Source organism: Drosophila tropicalis, unplaced genomic scaffold, assembly GCF_018151085.1.
Source record: "Drosophila tropicalis isolate 14030-0801.00 unplaced genomic scaffold, ASM1815108v1 contig_694, whole genome shotgun sequence".
In the NCBI taxonomy this organism is placed as follows: domain Eukaryota; kingdom Metazoa; phylum Arthropoda; class Insecta; order Diptera; family Drosophilidae; genus Drosophila; species Drosophila tropicalis.
The window spans coordinates 6,493,738-6,512,956 of NW_027173176.1; the positions used below are offsets into that span (position 1 = coordinate 6,493,738).

At 40.5% G+C, this 19,219-nt stretch overlaps 5 protein-coding genes across 6 annotated transcripts; 3 read left to right on the forward strand and 2 right to left on the reverse strand.

Annotated features, from left to right (window-relative positions):
- Positions 1–369: 369 nt before the first annotated feature.
- Positions 370–4,764, forward strand: LOC137578774 (TOM1-like protein 2). 2 transcript variants are annotated; one of them, XM_068292337.1, is made up of 6 exons: positions 370–614; positions 2,156–2,607; positions 2,671–3,419; positions 3,490–3,655; positions 3,855–3,905; positions 4,251–4,764. In XM_068292337.1, exons 1-6 carry the CDS (start codon positions 548–550, stop codon positions 4,440–4,442), a joined length of 1,677 nt encoding a protein of 558 aa, XP_068148438.1. In that variant the 5' UTR covers positions 370–547; the 3' UTR covers positions 4,443–4,764. The 2 variants fall into 2 exon arrangements, with proteins under 2 accessions (XP_068148438.1, XP_068148437.1); XM_068292336.1 differs by having other exon boundaries at positions 371–614; positions 3,490–3,664.
- Positions 4,765–4,872: 108 nt separating this feature from the next.
- LOC137578775 (DNA repair protein XRCC4) lies at positions 4,873–5,840 on the reverse strand. Its single transcript, XM_068292338.1, has one exon. The coding sequence runs from the start codon at positions 5,769–5,771 to the stop codon at positions 5,043–5,045; it is 729 nt and encodes a 242-aa protein (XP_068148439.1). The 5' UTR covers positions 5,772–5,840; the 3' UTR covers positions 4,873–5,042.
- Positions 5,841–5,975: 135 nt separating this feature from the next.
- LOC137578773 (uncharacterized) lies at positions 5,976–16,132 on the forward strand. Its single transcript, XM_068292335.1, is given in 7 exon segments — positions 5,976–6,889; positions 12,495–12,726; positions 12,799–12,943; positions 13,001–13,121; positions 13,183–13,767; positions 13,769–13,896; positions 13,968–16,132. Coding segments are annotated over 7 exon segments (1,848 nt in total). The 5' UTR covers positions 5,976–6,806; the 3' UTR covers positions 14,522–16,132.
- A 487-nt stretch (positions 16,133–16,619) lies between these two features.
- Positions 16,620–17,085, forward strand: kud (oligosaccharyltransferase subunit 5 kud). The gene is made up of 2 exons (XM_068292521.1): positions 16,620–16,735; positions 16,805–17,085. Exon 2 carries the CDS (start codon positions 16,808–16,810, stop codon positions 17,042–17,044), a length of 237 nt encoding a protein of 78 aa, XP_068148622.1. The 5' UTR covers positions 16,620–16,735; positions 16,805–16,807; the 3' UTR covers positions 17,045–17,085.
- On the reverse strand, positions 17,086–19,072 carry TSG101 (tumor susceptibility gene 101). The gene is made up of 7 exons (XM_068292520.1): positions 18,915–19,072; positions 18,692–18,776; positions 18,542–18,607; positions 18,206–18,484; positions 17,916–18,151; positions 17,503–17,852; positions 17,086–17,423 (listed from the first exon to the last, which is right to left on the reverse strand). The coding sequence occupies exons 1-7, from the start codon at positions 18,957–18,959 to the stop codon at positions 17,237–17,239; spliced, it is 1,248 nt and encodes a 415-aa protein (XP_068148621.1). The 5' UTR covers positions 18,960–19,072; the 3' UTR covers positions 17,086–17,236.
- Between the last annotated feature and the right edge of the window lie 147 nt (positions 19,073–19,219).

Consider the following 19,219-nt stretch of genomic DNA (forward strand, 5'->3'; position numbering starts at 1 on the left):
GCATGTGCTTGTTTCTGCATATATCGATAGTTTTTCTAGTGACGAAGTCTCTGGATAATGTCAGAAGATAATTCAAAGGAGCGCCACACATATCCGTTAGTGTGACGTCAACAATAAGAGGCGTCAACCAGTATAGGGTTGTTTAGGTTTGCACCTACACCAACTATTGTGGACAAGTCAATTTCTATTAAATTGAAAATATTCTCGCTGCTAATTGCTAGCCGTACAGGAAAAATGATGTATTATCAAAATAAGAGTCTGGTCTCGCGCCCTCATTTGTTTGTGCTACCTTCCGTTTATGTTGCTTGCGATGAACCCAAAATAAATCAACCCTGCGTTGATTAGAGCACATACAGCAACAACAACAATCAGAACAACAACAACGCAGAGAGCGTATAAACAATTTGCTCAGAGCTCCAGGTGTCAGCAGAGTAAATAAGAAAAACAATACGGAAATTTTTTGGAAACATATAATTTTTTTTTATTCGAACCAGTGTCAGGTGAAGTGCGCGAACAAAGACTACAACAGTTAAAATAATATTCAAAAATGGCTTCGTTCTTCAATGTGGGCGCTCTGGGGAATGTATTCTCAACTCCCATAGGACAACGTATCGGTGAGTGGGGAAATGGAAAACTAAAAGCTACGAACGTTGCCCCGCTCCACTCCCAGCCATGCTTTGCTGCCGCTGCTAATGTCTGTGTGTGTGGGGGTGTTTGAGTGATTCAATCCAGATGCTCTGACAATATTGCACTATATATGTATTTATTTAGCAAATATTTGCGCATTTTAATTTTGCTTGGAAATGTCAAAAAATCCAGAATTTCCTTTAAATTGACTGACGGGCCGAGGGAACACTGGAAAATTGAATTTTCACAACTTTCATTCTGGCCCCAATATGTGGCACGCACACACATCTTGCACCTAAACCGCCCGCCCACCACAAAAAAAAAAAGAAACAACAAACCAAAGCCTAAAAAGTAAAGGGAAAATGGAAAATGGATTTGTTGTTGCCTCTTTTTTTATTTTTCATACATATGTACATATGTACATAAATACGTACATACATACATATGTACGTATCACAATGGCAAAATTCACCGCAAGAATCTCTCAGTAACTGAGTATGAGCCAAGTTGGTGGCAATTGGCTTCTTCTGATAAGATTACATTTGAAATTGTTGGCGGTTGTTGGTTGGGACGGAGTTGGGTTTGTGTATGTGTGAGTACTTTGTTGCTCATCAATATTAACTCATATATATTTTGTATTTACTTATTGGCATAGGCAAGGGAATGATTGGGCTATTACGTTTTTGTTTTTTTTATTAGTCCATTTTGATGACGATTAGTCAGTTGGCTTTTACACTTCCATACTGCCTTATTGCCTCATGGTTTGTTTTCCTTCCTTAAGACTCCTCAAGCCTGAGACTATTTTTTCACTTTCCTTCTTATCCAGCTGCTCCTGCTCACCTGTCCGCAGCTTTTTTGATTACAGCTCATAGCGCGCTCCTGTTACCTCCGGCACGCCCGCTCTCCGCTAATTTTTGGCCTATTAAACCCAAAATTATTTTTCTACTAATAGGAATACTAAAGGCAACACAATTCGTCATAGCTTTTTTGGTTTGACTTAGTTACATAAAATAAATGTGTGAATTTATTTCATTCCATTTTCCTACTCATTTTAGGCATGACTGTGCAATATATTTGTTTGTGCGTTTTTCTGTCTCTGCGTGTGTGTGTGTGTGTTGCCTTGCTAATTTGTTGCTTCATTTTTGTCTCCCCTTTACCCCAAAATCTTCCCATGCCTTTTCCGTTTCATTCCCTCTAGCTTATTGCGACTGCTTTTGTCTCTTTCCAATTCACTCTTAACTTATATTCAGTGCAGTTATGTTTTGATTAGATTACAAAATCTTTCTAATTATATTGTTGTTGCAATAAAGAGAAAGAGAGCGCGCCCGAAAGAGGGAGAATGACCCCCATCACTAATACAGTGAAAACAAAATATACAAAAAAATAAAAACAAATTATTACAAATAATACCGCTGCATTTCAGTGCTGGCAATTTTACTAGCCGAATTTGAAATTCCAAAACCAAAAAAAAGGCTAAATTTAATTTAAACAACCGTTAGTGATTATTGAATGTCTTTCATAATTCCAGAGGCTGCCACCGATGCCAGTTTGGCCTCCGAGAATTGGGCAGCCAATATGGAAATCTGCGATATGATAAACGAATCCTCCGATACGGCCCGCGATGCCATGCGTGCCATACGGAAACGACTCTCACAGAATGCCGGCAAAAACAATCAGGTGATAATGTATACACTCACTGTGCTGGAGACCTGCGTGAAGAACTGCGGCAAGGCCTTCCATGTGCTGGTATCCCAAAAGGACTTCATCAATGATCTGGTCAAATTGATTGGACCGAAAAATGATCCGCCGGCTATAATGCAGGAGAAGGTTTTAAGTCTTATACAAATCTGGGCAGATGCCTTTAAAAATCAACCGGATCTCAATGGCGTAACGCAAATGTACATGGAACTAAAAAACAAGGGAATTGAGTTTCCAGCCACCGATTTGGATGCCATGGCTCCGATCTATACGCCACAAAGGGTAAGTGTGATAATGATAATAAGTATCGTATCGAATCATGATTGATTATGTTTCTCTATTTAGAGTGTGCCGGAGGTCCATGCACAACATCATGCCGTTTCGCCACAGCATCAACAGATGGTGGCAGCTGCGGTTAACACTGGGCCACCAAGCAGCAGCACTGGGCCCTTACATCTGACACCGGAACAGGCAGCCAAGCTGCGGGCAGAATTAGAAATAGTGACCAATAATATGTCCATATTGAGTGAAATGCTGAGTGTATTAAAACCCGGCTACGAGTCTCCGGATGATTATGCCTTGCTCACTGAACTGACCTCCACCTGCAAGGAGATGCAGTCGCGTATTGTAGATTTAATTGGTCGCGTTCAGGATGATGAATTAACCGCCGAATTTCTGCGCATCAATGATGAGCTCAATAATCTATTCCTACGGCATCAGCGTTACGAAAAGAACCGTGAGCAATGTCAGAGCGGAGCCGGGCCAGGAGTTACATCCCCTGCGGCAGTGCTGGGCGCTGCCATGGGCGTACCTCCAGCAGCTGCAACAACAGCACCTACTCTGCCTCCGCCGCCTGCATCATCAGCCGTAACGGCTGCCGCTGCCGCTAGTAACACACCCCAAAGTGATCAGCTTTTGATTGATTTGATTGAAAGTAGCGAAGAGCAGCAGCCACAATTGCCCCAAAGCTTTGCCCAGCTCAGTTTAGGTGCTGGTGCTGGTGGCGGAGCTGCTGCGGCATCTACAGCTCAAAAAGGTGGAACTTCCTCTGCCGCTGCCGATGAGTTTGATATGCTGGCCCAATCACGCACTGAGTAAGCATCGAAAGCACATTCTGTCTTCCCTTTGCTGCAATTAATTGTTTTCTGTTTAAATACGTTTTAGTAAAACTGATCTGTTACGGGATATACTTTCAGTGGATGCTGCTGCTGGCAGCAAGCCCCAACAACAACAACAACAACAGCAGCAACAAACTCATCAGCAGCAGCACCATCAACAACAGCAACAAAAACAGAACCCGCAATTACGCTCAACCGGCGATCCGTCGGTGGTAAGTAAAGTGAGTAATCCAAACGAACGAAATTTGATCTAACTAATTTGTTGTTTGATCTATATTTCCTATTACAAAAAATATTCTCCTTAATTTTGGTTTTTTCGTTGATTTTCAAATTTCTATTTTTCTTTTGTGTTTCATTTACACTGTGATTGGGTTCCTTCGATTTGATTTGATTTGATTTGTGGCACGATAGTCAACAAAAGAGAATGAGATAGATGAAATGGAAGCTTGGTTGGGCACCTCAGTAAGTAGTAAATTCAACAACAACAACACTTGCTTAACTCTCATTAATCCATGAATTGAAAAGTCTCAAACTAAAGAATAAAAAACCATATAAAATATCGATACAGACATGTATCTGCATTTATTTAGATCCAGTCGAAATTTTTTGTAAAAGCTAGGGAAAACTGCTGATGTTTGGAACTTTTCATGCCGTGTTCCTCTCACAAGTATCATCTTCATTCCCATTTCATTCGATTAATATTTGCTTTTTCACTTATTTTTGTTAATGTTGTTAATGAATTTATTTGAAATATTTGATATTGAAATTAACTTGGCTTTACCTGTGTACCCCGTTTACTCAATATAGAAAGAGATTGACGGCATCGAGGAGCTGACCAGTTCCGAATTTGATAAATTTCTTGAAGAACGTGCCGCTGCCGCAGAAAATCTTCCAACCATTAATGCAACGAATTCCGTTAGTGCCGCCGCCGCCAATTCAGATAGTTTACGAAAGACACCAAAGAAACAAGGAGCTGATGAGGATCTGTTGGCTCTCTGAGTGATCACTATCTCAGTGATGATACAATTAGCCTTCTGATCCTCCTCCAACTCCAATTCCATCATCAGCTATTTCTGATTGTTTACTCTTTCAAAAAACAGAAAACAAAAAAATGTTACAACCAACAACAATAACAGCAACAACAATATAACATACATATTTATACATAACGTCTACTATATAATAGCAGCATACCTACATACATTACATATGAAACCGATTTATGTAAAATGCTTTTTTGTTTATGTTTTTTTCTATATTACTATACCCCCAATATTTCCTGATTTTTACCTATACATATATAAATATTATATACGCAAAATTATTCCAAAAAAAAATGCAAAATCTTGTGTTGCTCTATTTGTAAGCCACAAAATATTATTGACGGTACATCTAATTGTAATAATGTATTATGTTTAAAGTCTATTTGTTGTTTATTTATATACATACATACACACGCATATATATATATATATATATATATATACGATCTTAAAGCTAATTTATTTTACCAGAAACTTTAAAAGATGAAAAATACATTCAAGCACATACTAAAACAAGAAAGCATCTCTCTTTGAGCGATTTAAGCTAAGCAAAATATTATACATTCATGGCCTGTGTAGGACCACTATAGATATCCTCCTCCTCACGATCGTCTCGCTCCACCTGCTCGAGCTCTTCATCTGTATCACTATCCTCCTTCTCTGCAGTTGGTCGACGACCTCTCGTTTTTTCTAACTTCAGTTCCAGTTCTTCAATTTTAGCCTTCTTCTCATTGATCAATAGTAAAAACTTTTTCAGCATTTTCGCTTCCCTAGATTTGGTCTCCTCTATGAACTTTTCATATTCTACAAGAATCTGAGAGTCCTTTCCCAGCACACTGGAGGAGCTGGAATCACTGGTTTGTTCTATGGCTGCATCCAATAAACTGAAACAGTTGGAGACTTTGCGAAGCGGAATATCCAAATAAAGTGTCTCATAGCCAGAGCACTTGAATAGCTTGAATACCGCCTCCGGCGTCGTCGACGTTGTCTGACTGTCAGAAGAACTGACTTCATAATCGAATCCCGTCAGACCCATGTTGGTGGTCAGGGCCTTCTTGCACTCCTCGAAAAACTGTTCATATGGCTGATCCAATTCATCCGCAGCGGTGCGAATATCACTGAATTTAAGTGATCCACGGTACGGTAGATTACTGCTGGTAAGTACAATGTCCAATTCCAGTTCATCATCCAGCCATTTGCTGTGGGCATAAATAAATGGCTTCACATCTTCCACCTGACTATGTGTGAGTTGTGTGCGTTCTAATAATTTCACAATGAAACTCATGGTAAGTAAATAACACAATAACACAATTTAGAGCTACCGGTGCGTTAGAGATGACAAAAATATTCAAGTGACAATCGATAGGTCGTTTAGCTTTGCCGTTAACCAACACTGAATTACGCCCCTATTTTAACAGATCCCAGTATTTCATTAACATAGTGGGAACAAAACAAGGCACTTTGTTTTTATTTATATTTATCGATAATATTTTGCGATAGCAACTCGTGCTGGTGCGGCAGGAGCGAAATAAATTACTTAGTTATTTGTGTCAAAACTGTATAAAGATTAAGTGAATATTGAAACATTGGAGAATTTGGGGCTGTCAGTTCGTTTTGGAAAACGTTGTCCCGGCTTTTAATTTTTTGTTTTGTGTTTTGTGATTGCTCGTACATCTAGCATCAGCATCGTGGCGGAAAGAAATAAAAAATAATCAAAAGTTAATAAATGTGTTAATGTGAAATAAATACAAGAATTTATTAAGTTTTGCCGCGGAAAAATTAAGAAAATCACACAAAATTGAGAAGCCCCTACAAACAAACATACACCATCGCACTTACACACACAGCACACACAAACGAAAGCGCAGCAAAAGAAGTGGCTGGGCAGAGGGCAGAGATTGCAAAAGAAGTTCGTTGCCTTCTCCTAAAGAACGAACATATAAAAGTGCAATAGAATTTTGCAAAAAAAGAAACACAATAAAAAAAAAAAAATCGAAGTAAGCCCGGCCAAGAGCAGCAGCACCTAACGGGACCTGCGTTTGCTATAAATAAAAACAACAGCAGTGACTGCGGCGGTAGCAGCGACGTCGGCAGCGGCATCTGTTTATCATATAAAAATAAACAAAAGAAAGAAAGAAGAAATAAGAAACAAATAGACAAAAGCAAGGACTGAAGAGGCGACGAGGTGTGTGTGTGTGTGTGTGTGTAGAACCCGGGGCAAGGTGAATCCGTTGTGTCTGGGTTGAAATCAAAAAATTTAACAAATATGAAAGAATAAGATCCGGATCCAGTCCAGATCCACAGTGAATTCAAAATCAAAATGCCTTGCGATAATGCGAAAACTTCATCCGACATTGAGCATGTGGATTGGAATAGTTCGGGTCAGCCCTATGCGAATGTCAGGTAAGTCTCTTCGTTTTCCCCTACCCCTTTGCCCACATCTTATCATAGAATGTCCTTGACATGTAGACCCAAAAAAAAAAAAAAACAACAAAAAACGTGTTTCAATTATTCAGCCGCAAACCTTTAAGTTAAATAATAACCTTTCTTACCCCCCCTTCGCCTCCTTCAATCACCCCCAAACAATTGCCAAGGGTCAGTGGGTGGTTGGGTGGTGCGGTCAGTCATTATTTATAAGTTGAAGTAGTTGATTGGACAACAAAATTGAAACGACAAGACCACATTCTGACATTTGTGATTCGAACCAAATTAAGAAGCAAACATTTTCGGCAAGTTGAATCGATAATACACTCCAACTTATGGTCAGAACTGAGTCTGAAAAGTGAGTCTCTCGTGCCTTTTATCTTTCCTCCACAATAGGCCAGTCCATATCTACATAGTTTGATCTCAATAAATGAGTAACTTTTCTCTATAAAATCCACTTAGATTCGCCTTTATTAGCCACTTCCCCTTAATAACAATGATAATGAAATCCGATCATGAGAATGGCGCCCAAAGCCGCCTTTGTTTGCCTCAGGCCTGGGAAGTTCCCATGCAGTTTCGTTGTTTGCAATGGAACTGAAGCCGAGAAGCTAGTCATTCATTCATTGATCCATTCTTCCATAGCTTTCGGAGCTGGTTTCGGGCTCACAGCAAGTAGTGCGGCATTTAGTTTAAAGTAGCTGCTAATAACTATCATTAAAACTGTTAATATGCTTAAACTAATGGAGAGGTTAAACGGAAATCCATTTGATTATTATGTGTAATACCAGGAGTCTGCTGCGATTAATTTAACAATAAATCCCATTTATATTTGTATAATTTACCAAGTCTAATATGCAAATGTTTATTCACATGTGCAACTCGTAAGCCAACTCGAACCCGTTTTTACTCAATCGGATCCGATGTAAATATTTATGTGAAATAAATTCCTACTATAATTTATAGCACACGGAGAGCACAGAGTCAGTCAACACCCTTCAGAGTGTGAAACCTCTGGACCCATTAAAACGACTTTATCAACATTACAAATCTAATCTGTCATAGATAATGACACCTATTTAGCAGCTCTTTACCACCCACCAGCACCTAGAGGTGCCATACACTGAGAGAAAAGTCGAAGATGGAAGATCTCAAGATCTACGACAATTCGGCCATATTCCTGGCCCACTCGCTGCTCCTCAGGTCACAGGCCAAATTATTTTCAATTGCGATCAATAAGTTCGAGTGTATACAAATATTTAGAATATATATTTCTCTCACACAAATACAAACACAGACATAAATATAGACAGAATAAAGGTATTAAGTATCTTTTGCTGTCGGCTCACTTAAATATTTGCCCAAGTATAATGTGAAAATGTAAAATGGAGCAGCAAACGAAGCAGCGAAAAGAAAAATATATACGACAAAACTGATAAGAAATTCTCTCAACTATTGCACATATTGTTGTACTATACAAACTTACATATATACATATATACACATATATACATATATATATATATATAGACATCAGTGTACACACATCGGGGGTAGAGCACAAGATATACATATATGTATGTGTACATACTAGGCAAACAAAGGGGCACAACTACTTCCATATCCCACTGAGAGATGGGTTGAGGGATGGGGGAGCGCCCTCATCACTGCTTGACTTTTTAGCATTAATTGCCCTGACATTACCTCCATCCAGAGCAAACCAAAAACCAGTTGGAGCTTAAAAATAAGTTTCTTCAACCAACCAACACAAAAATGAAAATGAAAAAGTAATGCGCAAAATATCAAACAAAAGCCCAACAGTTGGATTCTCCCCCTCTCCCAAGCCCCTAAACCACAGGGAGCGATTGAGAAAGAGAGAGGGAGTCTTCCTTGCTCTACGCCCTCTTTTTTGTTGTTGTTGTTGTTCTTGTTAGTTGGTCATATGATTATCATTATTTGTTTTATCTGCTTTTGTTTCTTGGTGCGCTTTGTTTCATTTTTCCGCTCCCAAATGTAAGAGAATCAGAAGTTAGTAAGTGACTAAGTTTTGGATCCTTGCTGATTTTATCGGCTATTCTCCTTTGCGGTCGCTATATCTAGACTAGAATCCGGGCAATAACCAAGCCCGTCTGTTATCTGATAACATTAATTCCCACTCAGAGATAATGCAAGCAATTGACTGATTACCCTTTGAAAAAGAGAAAAAACAACTTAATAATCCATTTTGAAACCCTCAAGCGAGCCCAATTGATGGCCATGTCTACATACATATGTACATATATACGTGTATAGGATTGCTGTTGGCCGAGTAAAATTCATTGGAATGACAGCGGAAACAAAATGTTGACAAGGGCAAACAGCAAATGCTTCTTTGGAGCACTCCGCTTCCCGCTCCCCCGCTCGTTCCTACTCCTGCGGCCTGCAATTGCAATTGAAACTTGAGAAACCACCCGAAAGCCGGCAATAACCACACACGCACACACTTACACAAAGCTGAAAAGTTTCATTCACTTTTGCACCTGTCTCCGCTTTCAATGCCTCTCTCCCCCAGCACCACCCCGCCCTCGCTAATGTTCAAATGGAAATGCGATAGCATTGTGTGTGTGCGCGCCTTTTGCCCGCCCTTCGAGAAGGTGTAAACAACTTTTGTTAAAAAGTTTCTACCATGAGCGAAATAAAATATCGATCACACCGGAGACAAAAAGAGAGAGAGAGGGAAATATTAGGCGCCACATCTAACTATGATTTGTTCCTCTAAGGGAACTTTCCATGCCATGTGATAACAGACGCAACACGATCAATGATCGGTCTATAGGATAGTATATCATTGTTATTCATCATCTTCGTCACGATATTAAGGAAGAGGAACAAAAGGCGCAAAGAAACCACTCCTTGAAATTACAGTAGAGATCCCAAACAAACAAAAAAGGAAGAAACTTTTAAATCTTTGTTGCTGCTAAAAAAAGAAGCGAAAACATGTTCAGCTCTCAAGAAATGCCATAAAGATATATGTATGTATATTTTTGTGTGTAAGATTTGATTATCGAATGCTAATTGCGGCTAATTATTGCGTCAATCATCGATACACACACATACACACACACACACAGACACACACAAAAACGCAAACACACAAACGCAAACACACACTTATCAAGTGCGGAAACTGTTTTTTCCTTTTTTCATTTTCTCTGATTTGATTCTGTGGCATTGGCACAGAGGAAAGAGAAGAGGAAACAGGTGAAAAAAGTGCGAGTTAGCCGACAGGATGCCAAGAAGCCGAGAGGATGCCATCCTGTCTACATTTAGCTGTCCTTCTCTTCTCTTGACTTTACTTTACTTAGAAAGTAATAAAATTTGTTGCGAGTACGCACAAAGGATACTTAACCATGCCCATGCCCTATACCCCCCCACCAACTTGTTCTTTGCCCTACATATGTACATACATACATACGTATGTACATATATATTTTATGAACTTACAACTACTAGGCTAAGGCGGCTATGAGGCTAGTAGGGAGGAGGTCTCGGACAGCGGGGCATATAATGCTTTTCCATCGATCCAAGGACAAAGTCAATTGCTAAAATCCAAAGTATTAGAGACAACGCAACGCAACTAACGAAGCACATGCCACATGAAAGCCCATGACCGACCATGCCCATGTCCCTGACCGTGTCCCCAGTTTCAGTTCAAGTCCGCCCTGTCGACAGCCACAACAAATGGAACAACACCGAGACACAGAGCAGGAGAGTGGGTAAGTGTGTGTCCTGTGTTCGTCCTTCGTCCGCAATCACGCACTCTAAAAAAAATGTACACGAATATGGCAAATGGAGGTAGGTCGCCGCTTCCTGTCCACCTCTCGCACTCTACGATTATTGGCTGGCTCTATAAATTGGAGAGTAAAAGTAAAAGTAAAAGTTTTTGGCCTTAACCCACCAAACAGCACCCGCCCCTTGCACCTCTTGCTCCCATTGCATTCATTGGGTGTGCTATTTAATTGAGGCCATAATGATAGATGATGACTGTCTCCCCCGACTAACCGAAGCTAACTGCCAACCTCGACCGATTTGAGCTCCAAATTCTTGTCAGTAAATGAAAGCCCAATGTGTAGGGAATCGATATACATACATACATACATACATACATATATGAATCGATTGACGAAGGGGTTTCCCCCTCCCCCCATTTCTCTTCCAGTTGTTTCAAGAAATATGATTCTCAAAAAGAAATCGTCGAAGAATCGATCTTCATATAAGTTGATGAAAATTGAACTCAATTGGTTCAACTGAAAGGATTAAAATTTACTTTATAAAAGCCGATATCGGTAGAGAGAGTGTGTGTCTATATAGAGAACCAATTCCAAAGAATTTTTCGAATATTTAAAGCGAAAAATGAACGGAAATGAGTTTACTATATTGATATTTCAGCAGTTTGTCCAACTTGTCGATGTAACTAGCCAACTAAATATATGTATACACATACATAGCCACATATATGTATACATAGTATGTACATACATATGTAATCCATATATAGTAGTTGTATATTCTGGCGTGATTACGGAACAATGTGTGTTGTTAGGAACGTGACTTTTGAGCGGAGGGAATTGCCACTGTGCGGACAACACTTTCGAAAAGAAACTGATTCTGTGTACAGCTGCCAATTTTTGCTGTGATTCATTTGGTTGTGTATGAATTAAACGTGACACGCACACACACTTTACACTCCACACATACAGACACTGAGTGTGTGTGTGTGTGTTTTACATTAATATTACTCACATTCACGAGTTCATTTCCATGATTTGTATTAATTTATGCCTCAAAAATTACATACGACAGAGGGGAAAAAGTTATGAATATGCAGATATAGACAGAGAAGAGTCGGACAGGCTGGTGAACATGGGTGGGGGGGAGAGGTGAGGGGCAGACGACAGACGCAGAGAAGTCAATTGGAGTGACGTACTCTCTAGCGGTCGAACGAACAGTTATTGGCATAATGAGGCAACAGAACCAATTTCCAATCCTTTGTTGAAAGGCCACAAACAAAGGGGAGGACCAAGTAGCCCCTGCTCCTCCAATTGACTGACGGACCGACTGACTGACTGATGGCACGATTGCCCAGACAAACAGACAGACGGACGAGACTCTTCTTCTCAAATGCTGCTGCTGGTAGAGAGAAAAATAAGCTTTATGCTGCCAATCAAGTTCAGATAAAGAGATGAAAATTCTCTGATGCTGGTTCCGTCAAAATGGTTTCCATTAGTGGCATCTCTCTTCTCTAGTCTGTGACTGGATGGTGGTGATGGGTATGGAATGGGGGAGACCCCTTTGCCACGCGCCAATGCGAAATGGCGTGGATGAGGGGGGAGGCAATGGGCTAGAGTCCATAATAAGTTATCTGCAGGTGCGTCGCAATTGTTTGCATCTACTTTTTGTGCTCTGTTGTGTGTGTGTGCTTGGGGTGGACACGTGTTGTCCATTGCCAACAGACAAAGGTCACAGGAGCAAGTCCCACGTACTCCCCCCATAGATCTCTAATATCATCATGACCTCTTCTAATCTATGCATATTTTTCTTCTCCCAGATTCGGTTCCGGTTCGAGTCAGGCCTCGCAGAATAGTGGCGACATTTGCCGCATCTGCCATTGCGAGAGTGATCCACAGAATCCTTTGCTAACGCCGTGCTATTGCTCGGGCAGTCTCAAATATGTGCATCAGGCCTGTCTGCAGCAATGGCTGACTGCATCCGAGACGAATTCGTGTGAGCTCTGCAAATTCCCATTCATCATGCATACCAAAATCAAGCCATTTAACGAGGTGAGTCCAGTCCAATCAGCCCAACAACAAAATCGTTGTCTAATGTAACCAATTTCCATTTTCGATTAATAGTGGCGCAGCCTTGACATCTCCGGAATTGAGCGGCGGCGTCTCTGCTGTTCGGTGCTTTTCCACTTGGCGGCTGCCTTGTGTGTCATTTGGTCACTGTGCGTGCTCATCGAGCGGGCAGCAGATGATGTCCAACGTGGTCAGATAGGTAAGCAAGCTGAAGTGGATTTTAGGGATGTCGTTTAATTTGGAGATTGCATTTCAGATTGGCCGTTTTGGACGAAATTGGCTGTGGTAACTGTGGGTCTGACCGGCGGCTTTGTCTTTATGTATATCCAATGTAAAGCCTATTTGCATCTCTGTCATCGTTGGAAGGCACGCAACAGGTTAGATCCTACTAGAACGAAGTGATAATGAGAAAGAGTTATGAATATGAAATCCTTGCAGAATTCTTTTAATCCAAAATGCCCCAGAGAAGATTCATCCCTTGGCGCCACCCTCGCCTGTGGCGGGAAGCCATAATCATCATCAGCAGCAACAGCAGAACTTCAGTGAGTCGATGGGTCAGGGGTCAGGAGCCGGCACAGTAGAGATTAACAATATAGGCGGATCTGGCGGAGGCGGATCATCGTGCGCGGCTAATTTGGAAAATGGAGCTGCTTCCTCAATGGTGGGTGGCGGCTATGGGGGAGGAGGTGAACTGCTGCAACAACGACTCCCTTTGCCTCCACACAGCAGTGGCAGCAGCTGTGCCGCTGGCACCCAAACCGAGGACTCCATGAATGTGCAGCAACAACAACATCATCAACACCCAGAGCACCAGCTTCACCAGGAGCATCAGCAGCATCATCTGGAACTGGAGCAGGGTGATCAGCAGCATCACCTTCATCATCATCATCTGGGCCAGGTGGCCGTCGCTGCCAATATCGAGTGCTCGCAATCTCAACATAATTATGACCGAGATTGGGCCCTCGATGATGTCGTCTCGCAGATCTCCTCGTTTCGTCCTTGCCCGCAGGGTTCGGGTAGCATGACACTCGGAGAGCTCCAGTCGTGGCTCCAACACAGATCTGTGTGCCGGCTCCAGGCAAGATCTGAGCGCCTCGGGTCTATCCACAGACACGGGTCGGGAAAATGCCCTTCAATTGAGCAGTTTCAGTGGTGAGTGATCCAAACATTCCGCCCCAACGGAAGATATAACAATCAAGAATTCCCTTCTCTTTGACTTGTAGGCAGCGGAGAGCACAAGGCTCCGTCAATCAGCAGCGGTGTCTCTCATGCTGTGGCCAATGGCCTGGGAGGATTTGTCTACAAGCCGCATCAGACGAAACGCTATTCCAATTCGTCCATCTTTCTGGAGAATCGTGATATACTTAATGACAATGGACTGGGACAAGCCCAACCTTATGACTTTTGTACGCCTCCAAAAATGATGGACTACAGCCAACAGTTGGGATGCTGTCTAACCGATTGCCTGGACAAGCTGGAGAAGAAGGATCATCCAACGGATATAGTGCTCGACATGGATCTACCCACATCTCCCTTATCACCGCCAGCGGCTTATGCCAGTCATCATCATCAGCAGCAGCAGCAACAGCAGCAGCAGCAGCAGCTGATCAGAAAGCAGCACCGTTCCTTTGACGCTGGCGTGCATGAAGTGGTCGATAATGGGCCCAATCGGCAGACAAACCACTCTTCAGCCGATAGTCAAATGGATCGTTCTCGTTTGTTCTTTAAATCGTTGCCAAATCTCAGCAGCAGCTGTGAAAGTCTCATCAAAAAGTGATCAGCCACCACGGACACACAAATCCCAATTCCACCCCGCCACAAACACTTACACAAACTCTCTATAACAATAACTTATATACCTATATATCTATCTATCTTCCTTCCTAACTACAGTTTGTCCAGTTGTCCTTTGTTTTTTTTATATTTTTTGAACTAGCTTTTATTATTTTCATCATCGAACCATAAACCATGAACAATTTGAGACTGCGAAAGAAAACATGACAAAATATGAAACAAAACACAAATGATAACGATACAATATGTAGAACAAAAACTTATGAGACATTATTAACAGATATCATCGTTTGAGAATTGTAATTAGTTTTAGGCTCTGAACAAAAAATCAATATATGTATATATTAATGTGAACTCCGATTGGCAAGGGAACTTTAAATGGTTGACTTCAGCTTGCTGGAGTCACAAATCGCCACGGATTACAATTAACCAATTATTACACTATGCAACAGGAACACTTTTTTTACTTCATGCAATCGATATATGTAGCTTGAAAATCTTTCAATGAATATGAAAGTTACCATGGACCTTCTTTTTTTGCTTAGCGATTGTTAATATTAACGGATCGAAAGTTTTCAACGCCTCGAGTTAACATCGAAAATATGTTACTACGGGACTATACAGATGGCATATTTTCTGTTATTTTGGAAGCTATTAGTGTAGCTAGTATTATTAACATCAGAGATTGTTGCATAGTGTGCACGATTAATCAACATAGATATGTATACAAATATGTGTATACATTCTTATTACGTAAATTCGCATAGACCTCAACCTCCCCAAAAAAACCTCATCTCATATATTTCACAGCTCCCGCCCGCTGACCCAAAGCCAAAATATACAACCCAAAATCCAAACATACTTTCATGAATACATTTGCATACCTATATATACATAGATAAATATATACATATATTAGTCCAGGTGTACGAGATGTAAATGCTGAAGAAGGACGATCGAGGAGAGTGACGAAGGAAACAAACTATGACGAATTGTGAATTATTATTCTTTATTTTTTTGTGTTTCTTAACTTCTAAGTCAAAATGAAAATTTAAAAAAATTGATCTGTGATTAAGCGTCATTGAATTTGAATATACATACACTTACACCTACACATGCACACATACATCTTAAAATCAGACACATCATGAAACAAAAAACAGCAAACAATTTTACTTAACAACAAGAACAAGAAAAGTGCAACTAGCAACAACAACAAAACCCAACATGACAGCCACTAAACTGACAAAAAAAAAAATTATAAGAAAAGCTTTTTCTCCTTGAAATTCGGACTCGGCCCAAACAGCTTCAGCGGCCCTCATTTAATGCGATGAATGTGTAAAGGAAAGCCGTTTAGTTTTAGAGAATATAGCATAATATACAAACACACATATATATCTAAAAATATGTACTATATGTATATGAATACATAAATTATATACACATGTACATATATATTTAAATATATATGCATACTTATGATCGCTGCAAGTTACGAGCATAAATACAGCAACAACAAAAACTAAATGCAAAACTAAATTTTTTATTACATATTAAATATTTTAAGAATAATAAAAAATATGTGCAATCATCACGTTTTCGATTTTGAAATTTTCATGAATGGCTGTCCTGGGAAGGATGCCTTTAGAAAGTCTTTGTCGTCGCCCGTTAAATACCAGATCCTGAAAAATACTTTGGCTGAAAAAAAGAACCCAATTAAAAATTTTAAATCCTTACACCCTAACTGAAATGACTGAGAAACACATAATGGAAAATATCTTGAGAGTCCTTTACGTTAATTCATATTTCCACCACTAACACCATGAAACTGACATTACTGAGTGTGGCCGCAGATAAAAGAGCCACTTTCTGACAGATTAATGTAGGTTCTCTCGAAATTATACTGGACACTCGCCAGACAAGTGCCCCTGTATAAATAATACGTATTGTTAGCGGATTCAAAATTTGTGCTATTTTTGTTGTCGATTAAAATCCAGCGCCAAAGCTGAACCGGGTTGCCCCCTATTAATGGAAAAAGAACTAGTTTGCGTGGCTTGTAAATATTATTGACAAGTCGGCCTGTAATCGATAACCAATAACAAACAACTCTGTTTGCCGGGCCACGTACAATTTACGACAAGAAAAAAGAACTAGAACTAAATTAACAAAAACCTGAATAAGTATATATATACATTAAGTAAGTAAAGCCGCTTGATTGTTTGTATTGATTTATTGAGAATACGATCCTGTTAATTTCACTCCAAAGACCATGGATACAATGCAACGCTACGTCTCGCCTATAAACCCAGCAGTATTTCCTCACCTGGCCACAGTTCTACTCATAATTGGAACCTTCTTTACGGCTTGGTTCTTCATATTCGTCGTCTCCAAGAAGAATAGTAAGGAAAAGACCCTGATCAAGGAGCTATTGATTAGCCTGTGTGCCTCAATATTCCTCGGCTTTGGCATTGTATTTCTGCTGCTAACTGTTGGCATTTATGTATGAATAAAGCTGAATTTTTAGTAATGTTTATAAGGGATATCAAATTGTGTTGTTCTTTTCATTTAATTTATTAAAATTAAACAATCAAATAGATTCACGTGGTGTTTATCGAAAGATAATTATATGATGATTAAGTAGGGAATAAGGGAGGTATAGGTAAACGTAGGTATAGGCATTTAATGCTGCCCCAATCTCTTAGCCGGCTAAGCCAGCCTTTTGTCTGCACTTTTGCATGGTGGCCCTCAATATGAACTGTTTGCGCGACAATGTGCGCACATGCTTTAAGAATGTCTCCAAGTCAATAACGCCGCCTCGTAGTCCCTCGCCCAAATAATAAATGGCATCCTCGGTGGCAGCTTCATCGGCGTAAGCGTTTAACAATCTATGGGGTGGGGCGAAAAGAGAAGCAAAATCAAACCCAATGTTCTATATTGTAAATGGAACAAGTTAAATATTCTCACTGTCTATATAATGGCGCTGTGGTGGTCACTGCCTCATCTGGATCTATGGGCTCTGCATTCTCCAAACTTTCCAGGCTCTTTTCCAGCTCCTGTTCCTTGTCACGCAGCACATTTATGTTTTTCTGCATATCTAGTTGTTCTCGTTCCAATCGCTGAATGATGGCATCAATTTTCGCACTACCCTCAACCAGTTCTTGTTTGGTGCGATTTAATGTCTCGATTTCGGCCTGATACTGATTCACCTTCTCTTGAATCCGGCGACGCAGTTTATCCTCAACAGCGCTGATTAGTGATGCTTTGATGTGCTCTTCGGTTATTGTGCCAGTTGAAGTAGCATTCATCGATGGGCTCTACAAGATGTGTCCATCATTAGTCTTAGAGCCCACTAATTGAGCTTGTGATCGATCACTTACATAGCCGCCAGCTGGTGGATAAACTCCACCACCACCAGCTGATTGTGGATAATTCATGTATGGTGGATAGCCACCAGCGCCTCCTGCTGCTGCACCTCCAGGTGCTGGTGGATAGGGACCGAAATTGGCGTTTCCTGTGGGATATGGCGGAAAGTTGCCACCAGCACTGGGATAGGGCAAAAATAGATTACTTGCTCCAGGACCTCCCAAGGCACCACCTGGTTGCGGCATAAAAGCTATAATAAACTTTTAGTCAGAAGTCACTCCATAAGGGTAAAGGGGAGACTTACAATTGTTGGGATATGGCGGTGTCATTTGTTGTTCCTTAGGCTTTGAATATACTGGCGGATGATCGCCAAATGTCACAATCATCACCTGGATTAGCGATAGCAAATCGGATGAATTCGGCTGCCAGTCATGCAGATATGGCAAGTAGACTTTGCCATTATGATCCACATACATGGACACCTTGATCTGCATGGTAGGAGTGGGCTTCACAAAGCACATTGGGGCATTTTGTGGATGAGTGTCCATTAGCCAGATGCAAATGGGAATGAAATAGGTGTTGCCTATGGATTAAATGGTATTATGTGGATAAACAGATAAAAAATATAGTTGCTACTCACTCTTATATACAACGGGTATGGTGCCCTGCAATGTGAATAAGTCCTTAGATGTGCCATCGTTGAAAACTGCAACAAAATGCATTACCACAGATAAATGCGTTGAATGCGTAATTAAAAAGACAAATAAAAACCGTTTGACTTTCTTCTTACCAAATTTTTGTAGATCGTAACTCAAGCTCCGATATGTCGTGACCACATCAACCACATCCTTTTTGGTGGCAGCCACATATTTATACTGCAAATGCATCAAATTAAGAGTTAATCGGTTTACACTGAGTCTTTTGTTTTTGTTCTTTCTCTTCTTCAACGAGATGCCTCGCAATGGGTAAAATATTTTGGTCATGACTCATTTCACATTTGTTTGGGTATTTACCTTTGATAGATACTTTACGATTTGTGTCTCCTCGACTGCTGGCATTCTCGCTTTCCAACTAATTCAATCGAAATTTAGACGGATTTGTTGTTTTTTCTAGTTTTTGATTCCGTTTTCGTTAGTTAATTTACAACAATATAACTTTGCCAGAGTAGAGGTGGGAGTTCCATCGATAGCACCATCGATAGTTCGATTTTTTTTTCTATCGCTTTTATCGAGCCAAACCTTTTCTCAATTTCCAAATACTGGTTCCCAACTGTGGAACCTATATTTCAAAACCTCAATTTTATCATATAGTTGAAATA